Source organism: Bacillus rossius, chromosome 2, assembly GCF_032445375.1.
Source record: "Bacillus rossius redtenbacheri isolate Brsri chromosome 2, Brsri_v3, whole genome shotgun sequence".
Classification (NCBI taxonomy): Eukaryota; Metazoa; Arthropoda; class Insecta; order Phasmatodea; family Bacillidae; genus Bacillus; species Bacillus rossius.
In genome coordinates this window covers 95,009,953-95,036,994 of record NC_086331.1, presented here as the reverse complement: position 1 = coordinate 95,036,994, position 27,042 = coordinate 95,009,953, and the positions used below count along the sequence as shown (strand labels likewise).

General features: G+C 37.0%; 1 protein-coding gene across 4 annotated transcripts in view; it reads left to right on the top strand.

Moving 5' to 3' along the window:
- Nucleotides 1–27,042, top strand: part of LOC134529484 (cysteine protease ATG4D) — a 95,029-nt gene that overhangs the window by 8,177 nt on the left and 59,810 nt on the right. For 3 of the 4 annotated variants that reach the window (XR_010074610.1, XR_010074611.1, XM_063363618.1), the window contains exons 2-3: nucleotides 8,704–9,006; nucleotides 24,323–24,527. Coding sequence is in view for 2 of the 4 variants with exons in the window: in XM_063363618.1 (XP_063219688.1) it covers nucleotides 8,704–9,006; nucleotides 24,323–24,527 (508 nt within the window). In the remaining 2 variants the exon portion in view is untranslated. The remainder of the gene's footprint in view (nucleotides 1–8,703; nucleotides 9,007–24,322; nucleotides 24,528–27,042) is intronic. The other variant, XM_063363619.1, reaches the window with a different exon arrangement.

The following is a 27,042-nucleotide window of genomic DNA, read 5'->3' as shown; positions in this document are numbered from 1 at the left end:
TCAGTTCATCGAGGGCATGTACCCCATGTTTTTTTGATTTTAATAAAAATTGGTTCAATTGTTAGGTGACAAAAGGCCACTTAAAATCCAAAATTTTAGATTTTTATCTCAAATACTTCCTGAGAAATCGAAGGTTCCTTTGTGACCATTTTTGGTTTAAAACAGGTTGTAATGACAGCATAAATTGGTCAGTATCTGTGTTTCCTTGCTTTGTATTTCACTGTAATACCAATATTTCAGAATAAGAACACTTTTCCTTATGTAAAATTCTCTAGAGAATTCAAATTTTGCCACCAAATTGCTATATCTACAATGGTTTGTAAGTTATAACAGAATTATTAACATGACTGATGTTTCATGTATGTATCATCTGCATCCTTTATTACAAAATAGACTGTATCTCAAAAGGCAGACCTCACAAAAAATGAGCTTGGTACTATGTGAAAGAGGAGGAAATTTTCTATAAGATACATTAAAAAAAATAGTGGCTTTCTGCTGGAGTGTTGAAAAACAAAATGAAAATGACTTGGTGATGTAAATGGGGCCCCTAACAAAAGGCAGCCAGAAGATGGAAGCAAAGAGGATCGAATATAAGGATTGTGTATGTCCCATATTTTCCGCATATTACACAAGGATTTTGTGCAAATTTCAAAGCCTCTAATTACCTTCCCTGTGTTATCTCCCTGTGTTATCTGCAGAGCCATGTCATGTGACTGTACATATGTCATTTCTGCATGGAGTCTGCCTGCTAGCTATAAGAGAGGGGTTCTTTGATACTTGCTCTGTTCCCCTTGGCATTGGTTTTTTTTTTTTCTGCTTCCTCAGAGGCAGTTGAGAGATAGGCCTAATATCTGGGCTGTCACAGCAAATGCAGTATAGTGGCCCATGAACATAGGGGCAGAGGGGAGGAAAGCAATAAAGTTAACGGGGTGGGGTGGGGGGGTGGGTTTAGAGATAAGGCGTGTGTCTGCCACCATGCAGACTACACTGTGTAGGCCAGTCTTATTGCGCTGCCTGTGTATAATGTTAGTGGAAAGTCTTAGTTCATTATAAGTTGGATGAGAACTACATGGCTACCAGTACTACTAAACTAGAATTCTGTTCTGTTGGGAATGATATGCATGAAGAATGTCATAAAGAGTGTTATATTAAAACAAAGGGAATCAAAAGATTGGAATCACTTTCCAAAGATATTCAAACTCTTCTTGTGCTGAGAACAGGTATTTCTAAACATAATCTTCACACCATTTGTTTTCATCACGAATTGTTTTATATTAAGAAGTATGAAATGTTTCAGACATTATGTTGTGATCCTATGAAAGTGCATAGTGTTCCAGTTAAGCGTTCTTTGCACAATCTCTTTATAGGGCTACAGAAAAGCAGCAGACAAGGAACTTAATTTAATTCCTGGTGAAAAATTATGCTCCTCCTGTAGGAATAGGTTGTATAATATTCAAGAAGTAGGTGCACAGGTATCTTCAGAATCATCTGAAAGTGACGTTGCAGAGGGTTTAGAGATTCAAGCATCAAAAGAAGAAACCCGTAGCTTACTTGACAAAAGTTTGGAATATTTTCAACAGTCACCAATAAAACTGCATGCTGTACCACAACATGCAAAAGAAAAATATGGGAAACGTAAAGTACAATAGGTATCATCAGCTGTAGCAGACAAAATATCTAAAGTATTAGATGTACAGCTTCCAGCCACATCAACTAGTGAAAGTACAGAATTACAGAGGCATGAAGTGGAACAAAAGGCTGCCGATTTGGACCGTTTGGTAACTTTAATAAAGCAAAAGCTGCCCACAATGAATAGACAAAGAAAATTACAAATTCGTACCCTTATCCCTCAATCATGGTCCAGACAGAAGGAAGCACAAGAATTTGGTGTTTCTGAGTACATGGTAAGACAAGCAAGACAACTTACACTGGAAAAAGAAATCTGCGCATTAGTTCATCTCACAGGTGGGAAGAAGTTACATGTAGAAACTGTGCAGGTCATTCAAGATTTCTATCAAGATGATGAGTTTTCCAGGGAAATGCCAGGAATGAAAGATAAAGTTAGTATATTCAAAAATGTTTACAAACAGAAAAGACTTTTGCTATGCAACTTGCATGAGCTATATTGTTCTTTTAAGGCAAAATATCTATCTCTCAAGGTAGGGTTTTCAAAATTTTGTACGTTGCGTCCTAAATGGTGCGTTTTAGCTGGAAGTTCTGGAACCCATTCCATCTGTGTGTGCACTATACACCAAAATGTTGAATTACTTCTTCACTGTCTTGGTGTAGGTGAAAAGTATAGTTCACTTATTTTGTATCTTGTATGTGACATTTTAAATCCTGCCTGTATGCTAAGACAATGTGAGCAATGTCCTTCTCCAGATACTCTAAAGCAGCATCTATATCATACTTTAGACTGTGATCCTGTTGATGTGATTGAATATCAACAGTGGGTCAGTACAGACCGAACACAATTACAAACCCTTACCTCAAGTGTAGAAGACTTTATGGAAATTTTAGTACAAAAAATGGAACTCCTCATACTTTATTATATACCACAAAGAAGCAATCAGACTACCTCAAGCAGCTGAAAGAGAAAATAAGTAAAAGAGAAGTTATAGCTTTATTAGATTTCAGTGAAATTTTTTCCTTTGTTATCCAAAATGAAGCACAAGGATACCATTGGACCAATAGTCAATGTACAGTTCATCCAGTAGTCATTTACTACAAAAATTCAGACAATGTTAATTTGAAAACAAGCAGTCATTGTTTTTTGTCAAATGATTTGGATCATGATGTTTCCATGGTGTATAAAACACAGTCAGAAATAGTCACATATGTTAAAAGACACCTGCCTCATGTAAAACACATACATTATTTCAGTGATGGTTGTGCTGCTCAGTACAAGAACTGCAAGAATATCCTCAATTTGTGCCACCACACACAAGATTTTCAGCTCACAGCTTCTTGGTCATTCTTTGCCACAAGCCATGGCAAATCATCTTGCGATGGAATTGGGGAAACTGTTAAGCGACTGGCATCAAAAGCTAGTTTTCAAGGACCATTCCAAGACCTAATTACATCAGTGTCTAAGATGTTTGCCTACTGCAATGAACACATAACAGGTATTATCTTTCATTACATTGACAAGAATGATGTGGATCACGTTTGTTCGACTCTACAGCAACGGTATACTATGGCAAAGACAATCCCAGGGACAAGAGTGTTTCACAATGCTTCACCAATATCCCAGTATGAAATAGGAATGAAGAAAACAAGTCAGGATAATGCATATTCCTTAGTTTTCAATTTCGCTACAGCAGCTAGCAAAGATCCTGGTGGTACAATATAAAAACTGTATACTGGTTGCTATGTGTCTTGTGTGTATGACAAAAAATGGTTTGTTGGTGTTGTAAACAACATTGATAGGTCAGAAGAAGATGCTCAAGTAACCTTCATGCACCCTGCCGGTCCAAGTGCTTCCTTTTACTGGCCTTCACCTCGAGACGATGTGTGCTGGGTTCCTTTTGCACACATACTCAGCATCTTGCAGGCACCATCAACAAGCAGCTCTTGCAGAACTTACAATTTTTTGAAAGAAGACTTGTGCAAGTGTGATATAGAATGGCAGCTTTATCAGAAAAGCAATGCAGTTTGCTAATTGCAAAAATTGAAGGATTGTGTCTGTAGATTCTAATTCATTGGCAATAGATTTGTGTAAGTAGGGAATTTTTTTGTGTGTACATATAGCATTAGTAAGCGATTATCGAGTACATAACATGTTGTCAGCAGAAAGCCACTATTTTTTTTAATGTATCTTAAAGGAAATTTCCTTCTCTTTCACATAGTACCAAGCTCATTTTTTTGTGAGGTCTGCCTTTTGAGATACAGTCTATTTTGTAATAAAGGATGCAGATGATACATGAAACATCAGTCATGTTAATAATTCTGTTATAACTTACAAACCATTGTAGATATAGCAATTTGGTGGCAAAATTTGAATTCTCTAGAGAATTTTACATAATGAAAAGTGTTCTTATTCTGAAATATTGGTATTACAGTGAAATACAAAGCAAGGAAACACAGATACTGACCAATTTATGCTGTCATTACAACCTGTTTTAGGCCAAAAATGGTCACAACGAAACCTTCGTTTTCTCAGGAAGTATTTGAGATAAAAATCTGAAATTTTGGTTTTTAAGTTAGCTTTATGTCACCAAACAAATTAACCAATTTTTATCAAAATTACAGGGTGTCTACAGGTCACGGAAGTCACGGAAGTTACCAAAAAGTAACTAAAATGAAGCGCTGGTCACGGAAGTACCGAAAAAGTGGCGCAATTGTTGTGGAAGTCACGGATTAATGTTTATTTACCCGTCGTACGTAACGTTTCGATACAAATCGATAGTTTGCGGGTGTAGAAATCGACATATGCGCATCGATAGTCTCGCGGAAGCAGACGTTGATATCTTCTAATCGATAGTGCTTTCCTGTTTGCTGTTTCCTTTGTCTTCGAAACACGGATGTTTGGATTTGTACGTAGATTTGTAATGGCTGCCGACTTGTGTTGTGTAAAGTGGCGTGGATTTTACTAATTATAACGTCATGTAGTTGTAATTCTTGTGAATATAAAACCGGAAAGAAAACGTTTTCGTTTGTGTGCCAGTTAACTGAGTTTATAGTAAAAACGTTCCGTGCGTTATTTACCAGTAAATCGATGTGTGCTTTTCTAATTAATCGCCACTGCAACGTTTTAGCACGTGGTACTAAATATAGATCGGCCAAAAGGTGTTTTCTGTAATTGGTGCAAAATATTTCTTGGCTTTTATGTATCATGTGCCATTTAGGAACATGGAAGAGTTTGTTGTAACAAAAAGTTACAGTTAATTATTTACTTAAGTTCTGGAAATTCTGATTGACACTTCTTCACGTGTTTATGTATTTATATGTGTGAAATATAAAAGAAATGCCTGGAAAGTGCAGTTTCCAAGATCAGTGGTTCAAAATGCCTTGCGCAATAGAAGGAAATTGGACGTCTTGGCTTAGGCCTGTAGAAAAGTCACAATACAAAGCTTATTGCACTATTTGTAGAAGCAACTTTGGTATTTCCCATGGTGGTGTATACTGTGTTAAAGTTCATGAAAAGGGGAAAAAACATGTTCAGAAACTCCTGTAAATCTCTAAAGTTAAGCAAACATTACTGCAATTTTCTAAGAAAAATGATGCTCCATCTGTGTTGGCAACAGGCACTTCACCAATGAACACTGAAACACAGAATGACTGTTCTAGCGGAACAACTAATAGTGATACTAAAAGAACTGAATGTGCAGGTACTTCTGGCATAGGCCTAGGCAATTTCATTTTGAAGGATGACGTAGCAAAGGCAGAAATTGTTTGGGCTTTAAATAAAGTAGTTACTCATGGGTCTTCACGTGGCTCAGGATCAAGTTCTGAACTGTTTCCGTACATGTTCCCCGATAGTTTGATTGCAAAAAATTTCATGATGCAAAAGGACAAATTGTCCTATGTTATTACTTATGGTCTTGGACCTTATTTTCAAAGTAAACTTGTAGATGAAGTAAAAAATGCAAATTTTTTTGCTATTTCCCTCGAAAGTTTAAATAAAATTAGTCAGAAAGGTCAAATGGATCTGATTGTACGTTTCTGGGATGAAGATTGCAATGCAGTTGTGACCAAGTACCTGACATCAACATTTCTTCAACGAGCAACAGCAAAAGATTTGTTGGAAACTTTCACAACTACTATGGCCAATCTAGGTTTGCCCCTAAATCACATTTTGCAAGTATCTGTTGATGGGCCTAACGTGAACTTAAAGTTTTTACGTGACTTGCAAGACAGTATTGGTAACGAGCTGGATGGAAATGGAAAGCCTTTTGATACTGGAACATGCCCTTTACATGTTGTGCAAGGGGCTTATAAAACAGCACACACTACAGTAGGATGGAAAATACATGAATTTTTGCGATATGTGTACTATCTGTTCAGGGATTTTCCGGTTAGAAGAGCTGAATACACTCTGAAGACTGCTTCTGAAGTTTTCCCACTCAAGTTCTGCCAAGTTAGATGGGTTGAAAATTCAAGAGTACTTCAAAGAGCCATTGAGATGTTTCCATCACTTGTGAAATATGTCAGTGCAGTAGAGAAAAATCCCCCGAATTCTCAGTGTTATGTAAGAGTGAAAGAAGCCTTGAAAGATAAGCTATTGTTTGCAAAGTTTGAATTTCTTCTATCAGTTTCATTGCAGCTAGAGCCTTTTCTAACGAAATTCCAGTCCAATGATGCTTTATTTCCGCTGCTCTATCAAGATACGTTGTCTCTCTTGATAGGCATTGGCACTCGCATCTTGAAGAAAAATGTGGTAGAAGACATCAAATCGGGTGTTCAGCTGACAAATGTTGATGTATACAATTCAGATGTCTTGAAAGCTGTGAGCAATATAGATATAGGATTTGGTGCCAAAGCAGCATGCAAAGACCTTAAAGAGGTTGTAGTGTTGTTTAGAAATGAATTCAGGTGTTACTTACAACATATATTTTCAAAGTTTACTGTGAAGTCTCCACTCAAAAGTAAAATTGTTAAAGGAGCATCCTGTTTATCGCCTGAAGTCATCAGAAGTAGTCTATTAAGAAACTCACGCATTACCACTGCATTAGACATTTTTGTGTCAAATGGACACATGGCTCCACATGTAGCAGACTGCATCAAACGAGATTACTTGATTGTTTGTGACAATGCAGCTGTTAAAGATGCTATAGAGACATATGATTGGAGGTCTCAAAAATTGGATGCCCTTGTTTTGGAATTAATTTCTATGGCGAAGGTGGACAATGCTGCCCTGATTCAGTTTTGCAAGAAGATTTTAGTTATGTTTCATGGCAATGCTGCAGTTGAGAGGGGGTTTTCAGTGAACAGAGAATGTCTGGTAGAAAACTTGTCGGAAGCCTCTTTGATAGCACAGAGATGTGTGTATGATTCTGTTCATTCAGAAGGTGGAGTTAAAAATGTCCAAATCACTAGAAAAATGATCCATTCTGTAAGGAATGCATCTGCCAGGAGACAGGAAGCACTCAGGATGAAAAACATGAAGAAAGATGAGGAAGTAAAAGCAAAGAGGAAAGCCAAGTCAGAACTGAAGGAACTGCAAGCTACAAAACGCAGGATGTTAGAAATGCATAAGGAGGAAATGACCAGCATGGAGGATAGGATAACTTTTTTGAAAAAGCAGGCTTAAAATTATGAATTATGTTTCTATCCATATCCACAGTGCAGAAACACATAGGCCTACAAATTTAAATATTAACTGTCGGTGTTTTTTGACCAGTGTTGAAATTGTGGTCTTGTATAACAACTGCTAACACCCGGGACTATTAAAAGGTAAGCACATAAAACTGTGTAATATTTTTTAGTATATTTTGTTGCTTTTTCGTTATTTTCAATAGTGTATGTTATTACATAGTCAATAAGTTGCATTAAAAATATTCCTTTTTTTCTGTGTGGTATAATGTGAAACGTTTCTGAAAACTTTTTACCTAAAAATGAAACGTGTAATTCGAAGTATCAACTTTTCTTGAAAAGGTCACCAAAAAGTCACCAAATTAATTTTTCTGTTGCCTGTAGACACCCTGAATTAAAAAACAATGGTTACATTTTCAATTTTTGTTGGATGAACTGACATGGAATGACCCAACTGTAAGTTTCGATGATTTACCACATGTACCACAGTTAGGTTATGATGCCTTAAAATTATTTAAACAACGTTCATATTGTATTACTGTTAAAACATATTATTCATAAAAACTTAAAGAAAAATTTGAGAAGGCACTGTCCTGCTATGCTACAACTTGTTTGCGTGTACTATTAGACATTACTCTCTAAAGATTGTGACAGAAAAAATACTGCTGCGTTTCGACTGCTGCCTTGAAACTACGCAGGCCAGTTATTGTTTGCATCTGTCACGGAATAGCTGTGCCGTGCTGGCACCAACCTGAGCACGTTTCACAAGGGCACGTGGAACACATGAGCGCATGGCTCTAGCAGTTTCAAAGGTCATGATGCATACTAACACTTACCAAATATGCATGCACTATGTTTGGCAGCATTTTTCATCTTAAATCACAGCATAAAATGCTCTTGTCACATCAATAGGTCACAAAATTAAGTCAAAAATTATTATTGTTTTTATGGTTTATGGAAGTGAAATATTTCACGGTTAACCCGCAAACCAAATAACCAGCACCCGGATAATCGGGAGTCAACTGTGCAATGAAAAAAAAAGTGCGCATAGCAGAAAAATTTATTATGCCTAAATTACAGGAGGTAATTATTTAACTTACATTTAGCTAGAACAACATAATTTTATATGAATAATCCCTCATGTGTGATAAGCAGTTTGAGGCAAGTGTATTTAGTTTTTATATCCATAGTTTATATTTTTAACAAATAATCCTTGTAAGTATTTTGTGAATGAAAATTTAAGTTAAGTTGTGTAGGTCCTACTTGTAAATTTAGATTAGGTTGAATATTATCTTATGAATATTTTTTTAGTTTTAAAGACATTGTAATGGTATCTGTGAAATTTATATGAAAATTAATTCTATTCTGCTAAATAATTACTTCGTCATTCAGTAGTTTTTGTTTTCATTAAATATTTATATCAACATAAAGTGAATTTTTTTGTTTTAGGTTGGACTGTAAACCTAAAAACTAATTTCTCTAAAAATTCACCAGTATGGTTATTGGGCAGATGTTACCACTATAAGTTAACAGAGGACAGAAATTTTGCTGTTTCAAGAGAAGTTGGTACAGAAGCTGAAGGTATACAAGAATTCAAGGTGGATTTTTATAGTCGACTTTGGCTCACGTACAGAAGAGAGTTTCCGCTGCTAAATGGCTCAAGTTTTACAACAGACTGTGGCTGGGGCTGTATGCTTCGTAGTGGCCAAATGTTGCTTGCTCAGGCATTAGTTTGTCATTTACTTGGACGAGGTAAATAATTTTTTTTCTTCTATTGCTTATGTCTTAAATAAATTATATGAATGAGAAAATAATTCAGAGTTTCAAAAAACAATTTTTTCATTCAGTTTATTATGTGTGGGTGGTGTTTGTTGAAAATTTTCTCAAAAATAGAAAAGTACGATACTTACCAAAATATTTTAGTTTTTACAGGAAATAGCTCAAAAAGTGTACTGTGTATTTTATGAGAGGGGTGATCTTTCTTTTTTTGTTTGAGAACAGTTAATTTTTAATTATTTGAGCCCATGTTAGAATGCATTTAAAAATGTTTGACACATGTGGGGCTTCCTAAGTAAAGAGGAAATGGTCAAAAGAAAGTCAGCTTGCATATTTAAGGGGAAGTGTGAGAGTGAGAAAGGCTAGTCATTAGTGCTATGAAATGGTGATAAAAGAAAAAGGTTTAAATGGCTGTGTTTGCTCGGTTATATGATAGAAGGTAGACTATTTTGCAGGTAGAGAAAGATTTTGTTTTAAAACATCCAATAATTTTCTACAGCTTTGTTGTTAGCTTATGGTAATATTTTACATGTTAGGGAAAATATGAGACACAGACTCTGTTGATTGTACCTTATGCTAGGGATAATTTTTATTTAGTTTTGATATTAGCGTGATAAACCTGATTTAAGGTATTTTATAGCATTTTGTTAACTCTCACAGGGTTGCTCTTGTTACAAATGGTAGAAAACTGGAAAATGTAAATGGTCAGTGAATACTGTATTTCACGGAACTCACAAAATATTTATGGAATTTCATCTTTTGATACATAAGTGAAGAGGAGAGTATGCTAGTTTTGCCAATGAGAGATTTAGTAGTAAACACAATATATTGAATGAAAAACAGGATTTAACATATTTTAATGCTGGCAAAAAAAATAAGCCACTGAAATAGTTTAAAAAATTTAAACTGAAACAAATATGATACAAAACATGAGGGGCTGGCTATGAAGTGTGGTATGACTTATCAGAAAATTCTCGCGTGTGTTGAGATAAAATTAGTGTCTTATAAAACAAGCATTCACTGTCAGGTAACCGTACATATGAAACGGGGTTGGAAAATGTAAGGTAGTCAAGCTGCAGCCAAGGTAACTATTCCCAAAATATTTAAGTAAAACTTTTTTGCTGAGGGTGCTACAGTTTTTGAGCGTTACGAAAATTCTGATAGCATGATGGGTATAGTTAGATACGTGGTGGGTGAACTGGTAGAGGAGGAGAGTGCGTCAACAATGACGCCACTCCAACGCATGCACTAGTGGTTGAAAAGGAAGATGACGAAGGGGGGGATAGGTACGTAATGTAGCATGCTATATGCTAGTTGTAACGGCCGAAAGGGGAGTCAGCAGGGGAGAGGTAGAAATGACGCAGCAGTGATGCTACGGAATTCTTGAAACGCGGCTTGTGTTTGTCTACTCCTCAGTGTTTGTAACGGCTAACGATTGATGTTACCATATTTATTTTATTTTATTTCAAGTATCTACAATTTATTTATTCGTGTGAAAAAGAGTTATTGATTTGTGCAATTAACTTAATACCCTTACTACCAGGTTGGGTACAACAATTGATGCTGTATTTTCTAGAAATTTAGAACGTATTAAATCACAAATGTTTTTGTCGTATTTGAGCCATCATAGTTAACCCTTTTCTTGGCAAAACTATAAAATGCAATTTAAAAATTAGTTTTTACAATTTTTGTTTACAAATGGCCATTAATATCTGATTTTCATTGAAACACAAATTAATTACACATTTGGTAAGAATTTAATAAGTTGTATCTTTTGAGATACATTGTCAGAAACAGCACAATTTACATCTATTTAATTATGTATCGTATAATATACATTGTCACATACCGCACAGTCACCTAAAACACTTCAAATGATAAAACTGTTAGTTATTTTATCAGTTATGTCACCCATGTCTGGTTCAAAAATATAACAATAACATGTAACATTTGTAAGAAATAAGTATACAACAAGAAAATTTACATAAACTGATTTTACCAAGCATAACCTAGTTACATAAAACATTTTTGATACACACAAAAACTAAATACCTAATTTTTTTATATATAACACCCATACTTGTAAAATCTTACATCCCTTAGTCAAAAGTTACACTGATATGGGAGCACATCATTGTGTATGGTATGACAGAAAACAATTCCTCTTCTCAGTAAAACACAATCTGAGATTACACTTTGTACAGAAAACTGTAGAACTGGCCTTTTGTACAGTATCTGCATCTACCCTTCAAATTATGTATAGGAAAGTGACCTACTCCATCATACTGTACTTCATCAATTGGTCTGGGAACTACAGGTCTATGAATCTGCTTGCTAGGTTCTTCTGAAGAAGGACGGCCCTGTTTCTTTGTTTTGTGTTGAAGGCCTTGAATTATTATTAATCTAAATTCCTTCAGAGAGAGTGCCTTGGTTTTGTTTCCCCCATCTGTGAGAGCTAATTCCCTTCTGTACAAAAGCCACCCATTATTGACACATAGGTATATCTAATAGCTGAGAGAATATAGCCATGTACCAGCGATGTGTTCTGAACCCTGTTCTATACAGAGCAACCAACATGTCAGAGAGATGAACACCACCCATGTGCATGTTGTAATCTTTTACAATTTTAGGGCAACTTACGTCTATTTTCCGACCCAGTTCTTTACTATAACGTTTTACACTTCCCACTGGATGAGCATCAGTGTATGAACTGCCTTATATGACACTCCTATTATCACACCATTTCACAAGAACTAACCAGTGTTCATCATCCACTAGCTGTTGAAAACTTCCTTTACCATCTTTTTTCAAAGCTTTGTCATTCCTCATCACACCCTCTTAGTTTGTTGGTACACAGTGTCACAAGACTAAGAATCCCAAACTCTTCACGAAGATATGTAATCAGTTCAAGAGATGAAAAAAAGTTGTCAAAGTATACAGCTGTGCATTGGGGATTTGGTATTGACTTGCAGAGTGCAATAACTACCTTGGCTCCAAAACCAAGACACTCTTCAATGTTTGTAAAGGAAATCCCCTGAAATGTGTCAAGACCAGCATAAATACAAAAATCATAAACTATACCTTAAACACCAGATCTAACAAACATTTTAAATCCCTACATTTTCGGTTTTGATTTCATGTACTGGCGCCTAGACCCTGCCCTAGTTTCCTTATACTATACCATAATTTCAGCAACAGAACATCTACGTTCTTGTTCAGATGAACAATATTTTCTAATATTTTCTAACAGTGGTCTTATTTTGAAATACCTGTCTTCATTCATAGCATCATTATTCACAAAATGTAGGTACGTTCTGAGAGTTTGATACCGCTTCGATGGCATGACACAAGCTACCTGTTCAATTATCGTTGCCTGTGCCCAGTAATCAGTATATGCAGGCAATTGAATTACACCCATCAACTCAATAGAATGAAAATTACAAATTTCACTACAATTTGTGTTTACACTTTTACCTGACTGTTGCGATGAATATAAGATTGTATTCAAAACTATAAGGTCTACTGTTTCGTCATCAAAAAATGTCTTAAAATACTCCAGTGGGGATCGTAATGTGGCCGGATTTGAGAAATGGTCATCTTCCACTTTCACTTAGTATGAAAAAGTTTCATCCTTCCATCTGTAATATAATGGAAAAGTAATGAATGCAAATGAATACCAATTATTACTGAACACTCAAAACAAATAGCTCCTAAGCATTCTACAATAACAACTTATATTTTTTATACAACACACTCATTTTGTAGGTAAGAGTAATATCACAGTCTTACTTACGTAAATGGAAATCTCAGCGTGGCTTGCCGAGTGCGACTGCAGACATTCCTACGTTGGTGTTCTTGACCTGCCAAAGTTATTGCAGAAGTACTAGCCTGTCGATGTGTTCCACCAGGTGAATGTGGTAAGTTTTCTGTTGTATCATCCGATATAACTTGCACTTCATTTGAAGCAGAAGGAATTCTTTGATGAATAAAACCAATATTTTGATCATTGTCAGTGGAGCCATGAACAAAAGCTTCTAAAACGTTGACTTGGGGTAAAGTATCATCCATTACAAAATCAAAATTTCGGAGTGGAATTACATCTTGTTCAACTTCTTCTGAATTGTTGACAGGTGAATCGTCCTCATCTTTCTCATCCTCTACCTCTGCTCCAGGCTTTGGTAATAAGGCCAGCATCACCATCATCTCTCCTCGGGATCTGGGTTGCTGGCCCTTCTAGAACAAAATTTTTATTATTACATTATTACATTATTTTTTATATCTGCATGGTATTTACAACACAACCTTCAATGTGAAAAAATGCACTTCACTTTAATTTCTCTCTGGTAATATAAAAATTTCACCCTGCCTTGATGGCTAACATTTGGTAATGTGTTGAATCAATAGGCAGCTCAAACTATATATAACATCTTAATTCATAAAATATTTTTTTAGATAACAAAGTTTGAAAGAATAATGTTATTATCACTTGTGCAGTTCTCGGCAATGTGTATATTAGTGCACATCTCATTTATGACAAAACTATATTTGCTGTTAGCTGTTCATGGCAATGTATCTCCAGAGATGCATAAAAAATAAATCAATAAATTATTATAATACATCAAGAACTGTTACTAACTATGCGGACATCAAGAACTTTTCTTTACAAAACATCCCTGTAAACAAAAACACTTATTATATGAAAGGAATATATATTAAATTTAAATACTTACACTAAAAATGCTTGCTCTGTTCATGTGGGCAGACATTTATCCACTTGACTGTTTTTAAGAAGGTTCACGTAGTTGCAACACGACACTACAGATGGCAGCACCGTGTAGATTCAACTTCTAATGTGTATCCTGACATATACAACGCCAAGAGTTGCAATACATAGATTATTTATAAGAATAGCAATAAAATAATAATATGTATCTTATGGTACACTGTTATGCTTTATCGTACATTATTTAGCACACGTTTTCACACTGTATATGAGACATCATGGCCGTCCTCATTGTCTTGGTGTATCCGCTTTGCTAGCCATGCAGGCAACCTGAACTAGCCAAATATACCACAGTCCTCCCCACCATATGGGAGATGTGAGTTTTCCACATCACTTAAGTTTACACAAAACATAAATCTACAATTAGGGAGTACACAATTCAATATAACATAATTTCAATAGTTTGCTTGCTCTCAAGTCCAAAAATCCAAGAAGGAACCTAACCTCTAATGGCAAATACATTACAAATCAACCTTTCGTTTCTGAATTCTGTTCCTCATAGGGTATCGTCGTTCTTTCTCCCCACTGCTTGACGTGTTATTTCACACCGGAAACCCTTTAAAATCACAATCAGTACCACCATCCACTTCTGGTTGAACACGTTCTTCAATGTTGACAACGCAATCATCATATGCGTTGTCAGCACTGTCCACACTATGATCTTCACTGCTTCCTTCCGTACCTTGTACATTACGTCCTTCGCACCTTCCATCTTCCCTTCCCCCCAGTCTGTCTCCCTGGCTTCCTTCCAGAAATCCATCCATAGTCATCGGACATGAGGGAACACTGTGCAATTGATCGAGATGTCTACAAAAAACATTTCCACTTGCATCTTGAACCTTGTAAGAGAGTGGGCCCATTTTGTCAACTATGACCCCTCTGGCCCATTTCTTATGCACATCGGCATATGCACGGAAACCAACTGCACTCCCTATATCAAAATTTGTGGTGCGATGAGACTGATGTGTTGATGGCATTTGGCGTGCCACCACCTTCGAAGAAACTGATGGCAACAAGCAGGACAGTCTGTTTCGAATCACTCTGCCAAACAGCAGAGAACTGGGAGACTCACCAGTTGCACAATGTGGAGTGATACAATATGTGAGAAGAAATTGAGGTAATGCTTCTGCTAAGGGCACTTTGGAATGTACAAGAGCTTTGACTTTATTCTTGAAGGTCTTCACCATATTTTCGGCTAACCCATTCGTTGCCGGGTGACATGGTGGGGAGAAGGTATGTTTGATGGCGTTAGACTGACGAAATTGGTCGAACTCTGCTGACGAAAACTGTTTCCATTGTCCGAAACAAGCTGCTCTGGAATTCCATATGTAGCAAACCACCCACGAAGTTTTTGATGACTTCACTTGAGCTTATGCCAGATTATTCGCAAACGTCTGGCCATTTAGAGTGACTGTCCACAATCACCAAGAAACTTCTTCCCATAAAAGGACCCACTATGTCTACATGTACACGTTGCCAAGGCCTGTTAGGCCAACTCCATGACAAGAGGATTGATTTCTCTGGCATTGCTTTATTTTGGAGACATGCATCACAGTGAGAAACTACCCTTTTCAGATCTTGGTCCATTTTTGGCCACCACATGTAGGATCGAGCTAATGCCTTCATTTTACAAATGCCGAAATGGCTGCTATGCAATTCTTGTAGGACTCTGTCCCGTAGTGCTTGTGGTATGATAACCCTGGGGCCCCAAAGAATACAGCCTTGTTCCAATGCCAGCTCATGTTTCCGTTTGTAGAATGCCGCTAAGTGGTTTTCCACGTCGATCGGCCATCCATCCCTGACGTACCTTATTACTTTACTTAAAACAATGTCTCGTTCTGATGACAGCCTAATGGCCCTAGCAGTCACTGGCAGAAATTCCTTTACGCCCACATGCAGATATGAAAATTGTTCAGACATTTCCAGACTGTGAAGCGGCAGCCTGGAGAGCCCATCTGCATTCCCGTTGTGGTCTCCCTTGACATATTGAACTTTATAATCAAAACCTTGTAATAACACAGTCCAACGTTGTAATCTGTTTGCAGCTAGTTGAGGAATACCACAATGATCTCCAAGGATGTGAATCAATGGTTGATGGTCTGTTACCAAGAGGAACTCACGCCCATATAAGTATTGGAAAAATTTCTTAACACCGAACACAATTCCAAGAGCTTCTCTATCCAGCTGTGAATAATTTTTCTCTGTGTTTGACAATGTACAAGAGCCAAATGCAATGGGTTTCTCCGATCCATCAGGGAATACATGACTAATGACAACGCCAACTCCGTATGGTGATGCATCACACGCTAACTTTATAGGCAAGCTTGGGTCATAATGCGTCATCACTCGCTAGGACACCATCAACTTCTTTAAATCTACAAAGGCATCTTGGCAAGTTTGGGACCAATACCATTTACACCCTTTCTGTAGCAACTTGTGTAAAGGGCCCAATACGGTGGACAAATTTGGTAGAAATCGGGCATAATAATTTACTAACCCTAACCAGGCCCTCAGCTGTCTAACATTCACGGGCACTGGTGCTTCCACAACAGCCTCAACCTTGTCCGTGCACATGTGCAACCCATCCTGATCGACTTTATGGCCCAGGAATTTAACGAATGAGGAAAAGAACTTACATTTCCTTTCATTTACCTTGAATCCATGCTCTTGCAGTCGCTGCAACACCCCATGCAAATGATCCCAGTGCTGATCCTTGGAAGTCCCAGTGACCAAGATGTCATCCTGGAAGAAGACAACGCCATCTAATCCTTGCAGAACTTGTTCCATGGTTCTTTGAAATATTGCTGGACACGAGGTTATGCCAAATGGTAGTCTGGTGTACTGGAAGAGCCCTCTATGGGTATTTATAGTACACAATTCTTGTGACGGCTTGTCAAGCTGTAACTGTTGGAAGGCTTGAGAAAGATCAATTATTGAGAATTCTTGACCCCCTCGTAAGTTAGAAAACAATTCCTCTACCCGTGGCAATGGGTAGTGTTCTGCTAGTAGGTGCCGGTTTACAGTTATTTTGAAATCTGCACAAATTCTGACACTTCCATCGTTCTTCACAACAGGGACAATTGGGGTTGCCCAGGAGCTTAACATAACTGGGCGAAGAATGCCAAGCTGCAGGAGCCTGTCCAACTCTGTATCGACTTTAGCTTTAAGAGCAAACGCAAGAGTCCTTGGGGGGTAAAATCCTGGCACTGTATTTGCCTTCATGCGCAAGGACACATGTTCCCCCGTAAATTTTCCTAACCCATTATCAAACAGACAAGGGTACTTCTTCTTCAACGTGTTCAACACTTCCACATCGTCTGTATCTCTAGGGAAAACACTACATGATTAACTCCCGGCCGTGGAAGTTGCAACGCCTCGTACCAATCTCTGCCTAACAAGGGGGGACCGCCATTTGGTATCACAAAGAGATCCAGCACCCGGGACTTTTTCTGCCCTTGTACATTAACGAGGACCTTGATGTTGCCGCATGGACTAATGACACCCCCAGTGTACGACTTGAGGCTAACACTAGTAGCTTGCAAGGGGTAGGTTGAAAACAGGTTCCTGTATGTTCGTTTCTGAGATTGCTGATATTGCGGCACCACTATCGATCTCCATATCTAACTGGACGTCTCCCACATTCACCGACACTACCCATGGCTTTGGCTTAGTGTATTGTGTACGTAACACTTGAAACAAGGCAGAGAACTCTGTTTCATCAGGAACACTATTAGCACTGCCTGAAGTATCCTGCAAAACATAATTTTGAAATACAGCTTCACCCTTTTCCTTTCCACTCAAGTTAGGGCAAACTCTCTTTAAATGACCAACTTGTTTACAGTTGTTACATCTGTAACCTTTGAACCTACACTGCACTGTTGCATGATTAGTGTTGCCACAACCCTGACACTGGGACTGACCAGAGCCCTGATTTTGGGACTGGCTATGCCCCCTGTTTGATCGACCCCTTTGGGTGCGTACTTTCACAATGTTAACAGAATCATGCACACGATCTTGAGAGACCAAGCTTGTCTTGCTCCGATCCCCCAAGAGAAGCATTACCTACCGCGGCTTCGTAGGAAACTGCCAGTGCAACTGCTTTCTTGAAAGTTAGGTCATCTGATTCGAGGTACAATCTGTGCGTAATGTTTTTGTCCTTCAGCCCAACAACAAATTGGTCACGCAGGGCAGCATCCAGGAATGTCCCGAAATTACAAAATCGACTTAACTTCCGCAACTCCACTACAAACTCAGACACCGTCTCTTGTTCCTGTTGGACCCGTCTATGGAAGTTATGCCGCTCTGCAATCACTGAAGGTCGCGGGGAAAAATGTCCCGTTAACAACATCACTAACTCACTGTAGCTGCGTTCGTGTGGCCTTTTTGGTTCCGACAAATTTCGCAGAACCTCGTAAGTCTCTTTGCCGACTGACGAAATAAGAACTGCCCGTCATTTTACCTGATCTTCGTCTTTGTTCCCAAGGCCATTGGCAATGAAGAGTTGTTCTTACCTCTCAACATACGAGTCCCATGAATCGTCCTTGGGGACGAATTTCTCCACCTTGAAACCGGACATTTTAAACTGTTTATTGTTTTTTTTTTTTTTTTTTCAAAAAACAAAAACACCGGTGAAGTATCCCATCCTCGTCACCAATGTTATGCTTTATTGTACATTCTTTAGCACACGTTTTCACACTGTATATGAGACATCATGGCCGTCCTCATTGTCTTGGTATATCCGCTTTGCTAGCCATGCAGGCAACCTGAACTAGCCAAATATACCACATGCACTTTGCCAATAAAAGGGTTTTAATGATACTTTTTTTTTTTTTTTTTTAAATTGCGATAGCTTCATTTTGGTATAAAAGTTGTAGGCCCTATTAATGTAACAAATAGCAGTCATTAAAAACAATCCATAATAAAATTGGAAAATATTGAATAATTAATCATATCATTTAAACAAATTTATAGGGTTGTGCGAATGTTCAGTATACCGAAACAGAAATCGTAATTTTGCTACTTTCATTTTCGATTTCGGTAAGAATTTCATCTGTCGAAGTTCGTTTTTAGCGAAATATTTCGAGCCAAACAAAAGTTCAATAGCTTACTGAAGTTTGTTTGTTCTAGTTGAAAAATAACTTATAATTTAATAAAAACGTAATGTCTTTATATGATTTGCATATGTTATTACTAATAACGTAATAACATATGCAAATCATATAAAGACATTAATTAGAAAAAAGATTTCCGTTAAGATTAATTAATGTGGTGATGAAAAAAACTCATGTTAATGAAAATACTGTAAAATCATAATGTGAACAAACATGGCCGATAAAGTAAACAATAATGTAATATGTGAAAAATTACCTGATTTATTTGCTTTCAAACAGTAGTGTAGGTACTATATTCGTAAAACATACATTCCAGAACTATTAGTACACTATTTAGTATTTACCGTATACACATAAACAAAGAACTTTCACGCACGGCCAAACAAAAACATTGTCTTTGGCTTTATTTAAATTTTACATACTCTGTCTGGCATATAAAATCCTCATAATATACAGCCAATTAGACAAAAAGGTCAACAAGTCACTGCGTGTAATGACCACTCGGCAGCAACCATTTGTTATGTTTTGTTTTGACGATGTCCCTTTGCCTGGTCTACTACAGCTTCCTAAGCTAGCCATGTGTGACAGTGGTGCAAGATGGCGGCCATTCCGCAGTAGTCACGTGTTTTTTCGTCCGTACCATGCACATGATTAGAAAAGCCTAATTTTAAATCTGAAACAAGTTCATGTAGCTTTAGTGCATCTCAACCTTAAACTGGAGTAACACAAGCATTTTATTAATTCGTCATCTGTAGAAAATTTCAAATTACTTTTGAGGTTATATTGTATCCTGCTAGCATGTCATCAAACATGAGTTTATGAACTTGTCATTTTTAGATACATCAAAAGGCACCAAAATGATTTATGTAATAGAATTTATTACTGAAGAGCAAATTTTGGGGCACTTTTTTTCTTTGTTAATTAAAAAATTTCGCTTAACTTTCGTTAAGAATAGATTTATCTCATAGAAAAATTAATTTTCGTTTTCACTTTCGCGAAACTTGATAAATTTTCTTTCACTTTCATTTTGTGTGGATGTAGTCACTTTCGCACATCCCTAAAAATTTAAACTTAATGCTAAAATGCTTATTTTCGAACAACGCCACAGTCATTAACTTTTCCAAGATGGGATTCGAACCATTTTCGTCTGAATTGGCGTGCAGACATTCTATTCTCACATCACTGTGGTTGGAATTCTGCAAATCAACAGTATTTTTGTTTTAAATAATGGGATTTTTTTTGTACTAATATATGCTTTAAAATGCTGGTAAAGGTATCATAAATGTCAAAATACATCTTAATACCATTTTTAAGTTTTTACAGGCAGCTATAATAGGCTATAACACAAAGAAGTTCTCTTCATGGGAGTAAAGAACAAGCACTGCACAATTTGTGCTCATGCAGGAAACAGGCAAGAGGATGTTCAAGACCAAATTTGTTGTAAAAACTTGGGAGCTCAATAAACTTAAACTAGCATGGAATCTGCCATCATCCTCAAAGGTTTTCTTGCAAGTGAAAGTATGTATGGGATGATGTATGCTAAGCTAATAGCATAAGGTAACAGCAATGTATATAAAAAAAATTATATTCACTGCCCTATAAAAATTTGACTGTAGAAAAACAGTGTGTTCAAAGCATCTCTTAAGAAATTATTGCAACAAACTGCGAGAGATAATAACAGCCCGTTGTTCTCCGGAAATGCATAGGTAATTCAATCTTACGTCTTTGTTCAGCGGTGCAGAGCATAGAAATAGAAATATGGTGAGGTCAAGTGATTACATTTTAGAACTACAAGAAGATATTTTAAATCGACCATACTTTTTTTGGCAACCACATGAATTGCTCAGAGCATGAGTTCTTTTTTGATGGTAAAAAAAGATGACATTGTGTGTAATTTGATCACAACGGGGATGATGGGAAAAGATCACAGGTGCTGTTTAGCTAAAAATGCCCAAAGTTTGCTTCATTGCATGAATAACAATGCAGCTGAGCAGTATAATTCTTCTGTAGCCAAGTTTCTTGGATGCAAAAGAATAAATTTTTTCAGTGGATCCAGTTATAAGACTTGATGTACTGGAGCTTTTGTGCAACACAACACAGTAATTGGACATATGTTGCACAAATCAATGTAGGGGAGAAGTCCTGGTTTATAATGCAAAAAGACTCGGTTAAAGAGGAAGCTCAAAGTTGATTCCAATACGGTGGCAAGGAAAATGTGGGTAATGTTTCAAGAAATGGTTTCTTCTTGATAGTCCTAATGCACAACAGCCAGATATAAAGAAGGAAGAGTTTGAGAATAAATGTTCTGCATTTCTGGCTATCCTCAAGAGAAATGGTTTTTATTTTTTATTTTATTTATAGTTTGTACCATGCCCACCAACAGTTGAACTGATTATAAAAGAAAAATTTTGTAAAAGTTGGCTGTGCTACAAAGTGAGAGTGGTATGTGTGTAAGCACCAGCATTGAACAAAATGGGACTCTCTGGTAAAGGCAATTTTGTACAGAAGAACTCTTTAAAATGAAACTGTAAAATATGGCCAAGAAAAGGAAAATTTAATAGAGTTGAACATGGCTCTTCAAGCGGCATGCCTTGGGACTAAGGCTTAGTATTTAATTGCAGGTGTTTTTGAGGGCCAGACCTGAAAACTAACTTTCTTCCACTTTTTCCAAACCATTTCTTTAATTTTGTGTATGCTTTCTGATGGTGATGCATAGAGAAATACTTAATATGTTTCGGACCAATACATTGTTTTGAGTATTCTGATTAAAATAAATTGCCTATAAATTGTTCTCATGCTTTCGCTAAACAATTTTACTTGGAATCCTGCATACACATCCAGTATTTGGGACAGTTAATATGCAATTGATTTTGACAAAAGGTTCTCAATAGTTCCAGTAAAAATAGAATTTTTGGGTTATCAAAATTTTAATAGAAAACATTTTCAACTGACTTTCTTTTTTTCAAATAGAAAATTGTCAACTAAATAGAATAGAGAAACTGTTATATAGGCTTAATCATGAGGGTGTATCAACCATAAGAAAATGTTTTTCCATGGCACTGCCGTGGTTCCTAAGAAATTTGCAAGTATCACATTGATTTGATTTTCATAAATTTACTTAAATACTTTAAAATTAAGCAACCTCTGCAGTAAAATTATTTTTACTTCAAACAATGAATATTTAAATTAATAAAATTCAGGAAATTTATGCAAACATACTAAAGAATCAACATTAAATTAACATTGCCTACACTCTCTACAGGTTCAGTGACCTTTGTGTTGTGTCCATTAGATTCACTTAATATAAATGGATACAGAATGAAACCAACAAATTTTATTGAAGGAAACTTCTTTACAGCCAGTAGGGCAGGTCAAGGTGGTGATGTCATCTGAGCAAAACAAAAAAAAAGTGTAATGCTCAGAGCGTTACGGAAAGTGTAACAATCAGGAAGAGCTTGGTGTAAATGCATTGCTATTTGGCACCTTATTTGTTCCACTTGCACTTCTATGGTGACACTGAGCGAGTTCTTGTAGTTACAGCAACATAAATGGTACATTACGCACTTTATTCTGAAGCCTCTTAACACCATTAGAAACTGAATTTTCATGTTTATATAAATTTGAAATACATAAAGTACTAGCACTAACACTAAAGTCCCTCGAATTGGGAATTTATGTATCATATTTTAGGTATAAACTTATTTGCCAAAAGCGTTAATGGCAGCAGTAGCACTGCCGGTAGCGCAGTCTGTGAGCTGAGATAGAACTACCACCAGTCATTGAAGTTTCATGTCTAATGCACGTGGCGACCATGCACCCATTAGCTTTTTATATGTGCAATATTTGACAAAGAAAAATCTGATGCCTCAACTGAAATGAAGGTTTTGAAGCATCCTTGATTCTTGAACTCAATGAAAAAAGTTACAATAGTAGTTGATAATGCTAGAAGTAAACATCGTTTTTTTTTGCTTCCTCTTCACAGCATTACAAAACATCATTTATTGTTTTATTTTTCCAATATGAATCACTTGATAGTTGCATGACCGTTGCACGCCAGCATCCATCTCCATGATTGACTGTCAACTGAGTGTGCACAAACAATGTGACGTCGCTGGGGCTGATCCCGTTGGTGGTGGTTGAAGTCCCGGCTACTCAGGTGGGTGGTGGAGGGGTTCGGGCCTGGTGGCCTGGGGGATCTAGCCTAGCGCAAGTGTGTCACTCTCCCGGAGAGTACCGCACGTTCCTGTCGTGGAACGAGATGACGAACCTGAAGAGTTCCTTGCCGTGGTTGCGACCGGCGTCGGCCGAGGCGTCCGTCCGTAAGCGTCCGCGTCTCGCGACTCACGACCCACAGCCACACTCACTATGCTGCTCCTGCGGCAGCAGTGCGACTTGCGATCTGTCTTCTTTGGCGATCCGTGCGATACTGGCGCGCACGATGATCCAGCTCGCAAGATTATCTCTCCCCCAATCACTCCCCTATTCCTGGTGCGTCTTGTCGGCGTTCCCACAGCTCTTTCATTTCGTTCAATTCCCCCCTTTCCATCACTTTTCCACACACGTGCACATCGGGGCAAAGAGGTGGCAATGTGCAACAACGGTCTAAGCGACTGGGAGGAGCACTTGGGGCGACGTCAAATGTTTTTGCAACGGGTTTATGCGCTAGGAGCAGGAGTCTCCACTCTTGGCAGCTCATCCTAGCACTCGTATTTAAATGAACCACAAAGTTTGGTGCAGACTGTATTTGGTTTTTTTAGCATCATGAATCGTTGTTGAAAAACTTAACACATTTATACAGACATGGTGTTTGTTAGAATTGTTAACAATATACCAATTAAGGCTAATCATTTGCTGTTTTTAGGTATGTTACAATCACATAAATAAATAAAAAAATAAATAACGGGAAGTTGCTGTTTCCCCACACGCACAGGAAAGGAAAACCCCATATTAGATATTATTTTATTTAAACATCGTAAATCATCTTTCGACTAAAGAATAGTGTCATGGTCCATGGTTTTGGATTGAGGAATGTTCTTCACATTTGTTGAATATTCAATAGAATATCTTTACACAACTTGTGCTTTTCAGGAGGAAATGTAGTAGGAGGGCTTATTTGCCACTTGACCGGTCGAAGAAGGCAAATCCTGTGACACAACTAGCCACTCAAGCAAAGTGTTGCCATCACTTTACACTGTCTGATCATGCATGAGCAGTACGTAAACTGAGGAAATGATGCAACTTTGTATGCTTTGAGGTTCATTAATTTCAGTCTTTACAGATGTCTGTATATATTAAAATAGCATTATTACAGTTTTAAAATTCCAATTTATGACTCAACACAGCATAAAGTTAGTTATTAATTATCATTTCAACAGTTTATACATTTATTTTGTTGCAGATTGGCGATGGTACGAAGATCACGCTATAGAATCTATTCGGTCTTTTAAAGAAGATTCCATGCATCGGAGAATCATCAAGTGGTTTGGTGACAATCCTTCTGTTAATAGCCCCTTTTCTATTCATACTTTGGTGACCTTGGGAGAGTCTTCCGGAAAACATGCCGGAGATTGGTATGGACCTGGATCGGTGGCTCAATTAATAAGGTCAGTGGAAATTTTTTCTTAAGTTTGCTCCCAAATAGAAACTAGAATCATGATTCTTGTATAATTTGGTAAGATAAAAATTCATATATAAGTTGGGAAGTGAACATTGTTGTTAAAGAATTAAATAAATTTATTAATTTCAGTGAAAACATTATGAAAGTAAAAAGTAACATAACTAAAATTTACATTTTAAAAATGTAATCAGGTAAATTACAACTACAATTACATATCATTAGAGCCAAGATTTTATGGTGTTATGAAAAAGGACTTTTCGTCATTAAGAATTGTGGATTTTGTCTTTATCGTCATAAAAAATTAAAACACATGTAATAACATGTACACACCTAGCAGAGCTGCCTTGATCAAATGCTTCAATAATTCGTGGTTAGAGACTTAAAATATGCACATTAAACAATACTATGTTGAGAGTACATAAAAAATTAACAACTAAAATATTTAGTATTCTTATGCAGGTAAGTACTGTTCCTGAGTTCAGGAGAGAGTCTAAATTAATTAAAATAGAAACTACAGTTAAACTTTTGTTCTATAAATGCAATATAATTAAGCTCAGGAAAAAGCCACCATTGTCAGCAGTTCAGCATTCTCTGGTTTTAGAGATCTTCTTCTGTCACTTACAACTACAGAATACTTAGAAAAAGATCTTTCTGAGTCCACATTCGTTGCAGGTATCCATATTAACTTTAAAGCAGCAGCTGCAAATTCAGGATAATCCGCTTTCATTTTGTTTACTTTATGGGCCCAACATTGTATGTGGTACATGTGGTCACCAAATACACCTTCAAGGGTACCAGCAGATTTTGTCATGTACCTGGCACTATCTGTAACATACGCAATTATGTTTTCTTCCTTGACTTCATATTTGGAGCATACATCAATCACTGCCCGAGAACAACAAACAGCATTTGCTGCATCAAGGACACAAGAAGCCCCTAAGATAACATCTTGTTCAGCACCTGGTTTCAGAATTTTAAACAAGATGTTGAAAACACAATTATTACTCTTGTCAGTGGTTTCATCTGCGAGTATGACCACATCTTGCCCCAAGAGCTGCTGTTTGATTTCCACTTCTTTTTTCTCTCTAAGTAGGGGAATGTACTTTTTCCTCATCCAATCCGCTGTTGGAAGATCACCAGCACCACTTACATGCTTCTGCATCCATGCAGTCAGCTTGCTGTTGTCAAGTTTCTCAAGAGGAATACCTGCAGCTACAAAGGCTTCAACAGTTTCGAGAACAAAATCTTTTGTTTTTTTTGCGCATATTTGCGCCACTCCTGCTTCTGGGATAGAAAGCTGTCGTTTCAAAGTGCATGGGGATCGTTTAGCTTTTACATGTTTGTCGCTAATTATGTGCTTGTTTACCGTGTCCTTACGTTCATGCTCCAAACGGCAATTACAATATTTACAGAAAAGTATTTTTCCGTCACTGACATATAATCCCTCATTCTTAAACTCGTCAGCACGTGATGCCGCATTAGCTTTATTTTTCGGCATGATTAAGAAATTTAGCTTTCATTTTGCACGTCATTTGTAAACAAAGCCCGGAGGTACCAAAAACTAGTATTTACTGAAGTTTTAGCGAAAAAATAAACCGCGGGAAGCCTACTTTTTACAGGCGAGAGAGCCATATACTCAACCCGAAGTAAAAGGTTAGGTTATGTCAGGTCAGTGAAATAAATGTTTTTATTTATTTTCCGGGAGGGTTGGGTAGGTAAGCGTTATTTAAAATATTTAATGACCGTAAAATAAATAAATCCTTGCAATATGGTGCTTTTTCATTAGCGATCGGAAAACTTCGATTATGTTACGATTTTGGCACTCTCGCCTGTGAAGTGTGAAATAAAAATGAAGGCTTCACGGTAAACTGCTTATTCAACAAGCACACAAAATTGCGTTACAGTGAAATTTCATTAAATATTAAGTGATCATTAAATATCAATGTTCGCTTTTATTTTATTTTCATACGTATTTATTTAATGAATGCAGTTTTTTTTCACGTGTATTTTTCAAAGGATACAGCAAACAAGGCGCTGAGATTTTTCACGTTGTTGTGTTTGTTAACTTGATAATTTTAAGTTACGATCGTCAGTTGTTAATATTGCGTGATCTCTAGTGGCTAGATGCGTTTAAAAACCCTAACCTAACTCCGATAACGATCTTTTTTTGTTCGTGAAATCGTCAATTTTTGTGATATCTTGTAATTTTTTAAGATGAATAATTAACACATTAAATAACCACCACACTGCAGTTGGATGACGACCATTTCTTCTACAAACAGATACTGAATTTTTGTCAATCAACCAATAGTCGGTAGTTAACGATTTAAATCAATATTGAGGTGTTTATTTGTGGTTAGAAAACATTTCGCATTTTTCGCGGTTTGGGATGAATTTCGCGTGAAAATTCGCGATTTCGCATAAAACCATATAATCTTGGCTCTACATATCATTACCATTGTATACTTCCTTCTTAGAACCGTATGGACACGTTTTAAATT